Source organism: Merops nubicus, unplaced genomic scaffold, assembly GCF_000691845.1.
Source record: "Merops nubicus isolate BGI_N331 unplaced genomic scaffold, ASM69184v1 scaffold35917, whole genome shotgun sequence".
Taxonomy (NCBI): domain Eukaryota; kingdom Metazoa; phylum Chordata; class Aves; order Coraciiformes; family Meropidae; genus Merops; species Merops nubicus.
Genome location: NW_008621574.1, coordinates 17014 through 19951, shown reverse-complemented (window position 1 = coordinate 19951; position 2938 = coordinate 17014). Strand labels below are relative to the sequence as shown.

At 40.2% G+C, this 2938-nt stretch overlaps 1 protein-coding gene across 1 annotated transcript in view; it reads left to right on the top strand.

Moving 5' to 3' along the window:
- Window positions 1-1458: 1458 nt before the first annotated feature.
- The window catches only part of SLC25A46 (solute carrier family 25, member 46), a gene marked incomplete at its 5' end in the record, with an annotated part of 11597 nt that continues 10117 nt past the window's right edge, over window positions 1459-2938 (top strand). Inside the window, one exon of the mRNA XM_008944523.1 lies at window positions 1459-1511. Within this exon, the coding sequence (XP_008942771.1) occupies window positions 1459-1511 (53 nt within the window). The remainder of the gene's footprint in view (window positions 1512-2938) is intronic.

Genomic DNA, 2938 nt, shown 5'->3' with positions numbered 1-2938 from the left:
CCCTGCACGTGGTTGGCCCCCCTTTGCCCACGGAGGCGGTACCCTGCAGCAGGATGCCGTCTTCTGTCAGGGTGGGAGGTACCTTTGGGCCTCACAGGATGGTTTGCTATTTAGTCTGTGCTCATGTTTCACACGTGTCTTCCGGCCGCTTTATAGTTGGGAAAGGTGCAAGGGGTGCGGCGTGAGCTGCTAAGGTAAAGCCCTCTTCCATGCATGATAGTGAGAACCATGTAACTGGTAGAATTTGAGCAAGCAACCTCTTTCAGGTGTTTTACAGTAATTGTTGGGAAACCGAGCAGGTGCCCTCAGAAGTACAGTAGTGTTTTATGTCTTTCTGAAATTGAGGTGAATTAAGGGAAACTTGCTAAATGCAGGGTCCTGAACATTGTCTCCTTTGATTTAAAGGAGGTCCTGAAGTGGTTTATATACACTTGAGTATTCAGTTTTCTGAAAAAGTAGTTTATTTAAAATTGAATTGCATTAATGAGTCTTCCATTTTTTTAACCTGTAGTTAAGTGATTTATTATGAGTGTCACCATCTGGCTGGATTTCATCCCTGCAAGCACTACCAAAAAATTCTTAGGCACTTGGACTCTACTTTTTTTGTCCTATCTGCTTACAGAGGCTGTGTTGTTTCTGCATTTTGGGGGACTGATAAGGAATTACTGTATCACTGAGTCAAGCCTCTGCATGTGGGGAGAGTCCTGCCATTCCTCTTAGGAGGGCTGCCACCTCTGTGGAACTGTGCTGAAGTTACTGGCATTACCCATTCTTCCAGCCTCCTTGCACCCTGGCAGTTATAGGTCTGAGGATTAATTTTGGGTTGCCTTTACGGTTTTCACAGACTTCTTAAAACCTCTTCTGGTAATTTCCAATGTATAAATGTAGCAGACAACAGAGAATTGAAACTATTACTTGTGCAATTTTAACAGTTCTCCAGTAATTAGTTTTTTTGCCGAGGAGTAGTTAAGCAACTGACTTGAACATTGATATCATGTTGATGTTTGATACAACACCGGTAGCATTCTGTGTTACTTTTCCCGAATTTTCTCTCTTCATACTCATTTTGTTGTTAAATTAATTTCACCTCATACCTACATTTGTGTTTCAGAATTACTGTGAAATGTCATGCATACTAACTTTTCCAGTGGCTGGTTTGAGCTAGATTTTTATGTATTAAAATATTCTGTTTTACTACTCACTTTGTCCCTTTTTTCCTCCCCCTTGTTTTAAGACAAGGATAATTTTGCTTATTAAAGCGTACACATACACAAATGCAGTTCAAAATGCAAATATTCCTGGGGGAGTATTTTTTAATATCCTTTCTTGCTGAGAAATGTTGTGGTTTAGTGCTTGTAACTTTCTGAAGCAAATACAGTGCAGAATTAGTTTTTTCAGATTGCTTGCATAGCATTTTCTCCCACTTTGTGATTATCGCTACTTTATATTCTGTTTTCATTTTTTTCAGAGCAGTTGAACAGATTTGCAGGCTTTGGTATTGGCCTTGCCAGGTAAGAGTTTTGTAATAATTTTCAGTGATAACAGTGCAGTAAAGCGATAGTTGTTACATGATCCCTGTAAATGCTTCTGTGTTGTGTTTTTGTGACAGTAGACTTAGGCAGTTGAAATGCCTTTAGAAACCTACCACTTGAAATCCATGCAGGTTTTTTTGTTCTCTTTAACTGATTTTGCTTAATCAGGACTAAGTTAAATAAGTTAATGTAAATTTTTTGTACTGGATGCCAAGGGTATGTGTACCCTATCAAAGAAATCTGAAAATAACACCAGAAAGCTGTTCTCATACTTTTCACTTTAACATTACCTAAAAATATTAATAAATATTTCCTAAGAAGGTGAAGCCATTCCAAGTGTGTTATCAAAGTGTCCTGGAACAGTAATGCTGATCTAGCCAAGTGGTCTGATAACAATTTGATTCTTTACTCTAGTGCCACTGATGATTGACAGTATATTTGAGGAAGTAATGGACTTTAACACGCTTACAACGTTTTCAGAGCTTACATTGTTTAAGGATCATAATAAGCTTAGGATTTTTTTGGTAGGCTCCTTGCTCAATCACAGTCACCTGATTAGTTTTTTCTTGGTCAGTGTACTGAAGCAACTTGTGAAATGGTGGGAGGTGGGTTTCTTTTTGTCTTGAAAAGGTAGGACTAAAAGTAGTTTGGTGCCTTGTTGGCCTGAATGTGAGAGAAGAAGCTGCTCCTGTCTTCAGAACTTGTCATTTTCCTGGTTAGACCAGCATGGGAAGCTAAGTCCATTGAGGTTCTTACACTGTACTTAGAGGAGGACCTTTTACTTGACCATTAGTCTGTCCTGCTCCTTACTGCATTGTTGTCTCCTTTGATACCTATCAGGACCTCTTTTAACCAGCTGGACTCACTAAAACAGACAGCAAAGTCAATAAAAGAGATGGATTATCTTTCGCTGTTTCAGTTAGGTTGATTTACCTAGGAGTTGATAGCTGTGAAAGCCAGCAGTCACCAGCTAACTGGACCAGAGAAGGAAGGGATAAATGAGGACTGGGAATGACCATTTCTGGCAAGTAACGAGTTGCACAGATTAAGTCATCCCATTTTACAAAACTGCCTGTCCCTCTTCTCCCACTGGTTTCTTTGCAGTGGCTCAGGGTTGCTCATTCAGACTCCTTGATGAGCCTTGTTTGATTTGTTAACATAGAGTTGATGTTGAGGAGGGAGAAGAACTCCCATTCCCCCATGACAAATGTGTGAAAAGCTGTTTGATTTCCTTGCAGCCTTACAAAGCTGAGTGAGCTCAGGAGAGTACCAGCAAAGGAGTGGAGCAATAGGTTAGGAACATGTTGATCTCTTTCAGGAGCAGAGAGATGTTAGCGTGGCTCTGGTGTCCTTTTGAGCAATATGCTTTGACTTAAGTTTGGCCTCTAGGACTAAAATGAGCATGT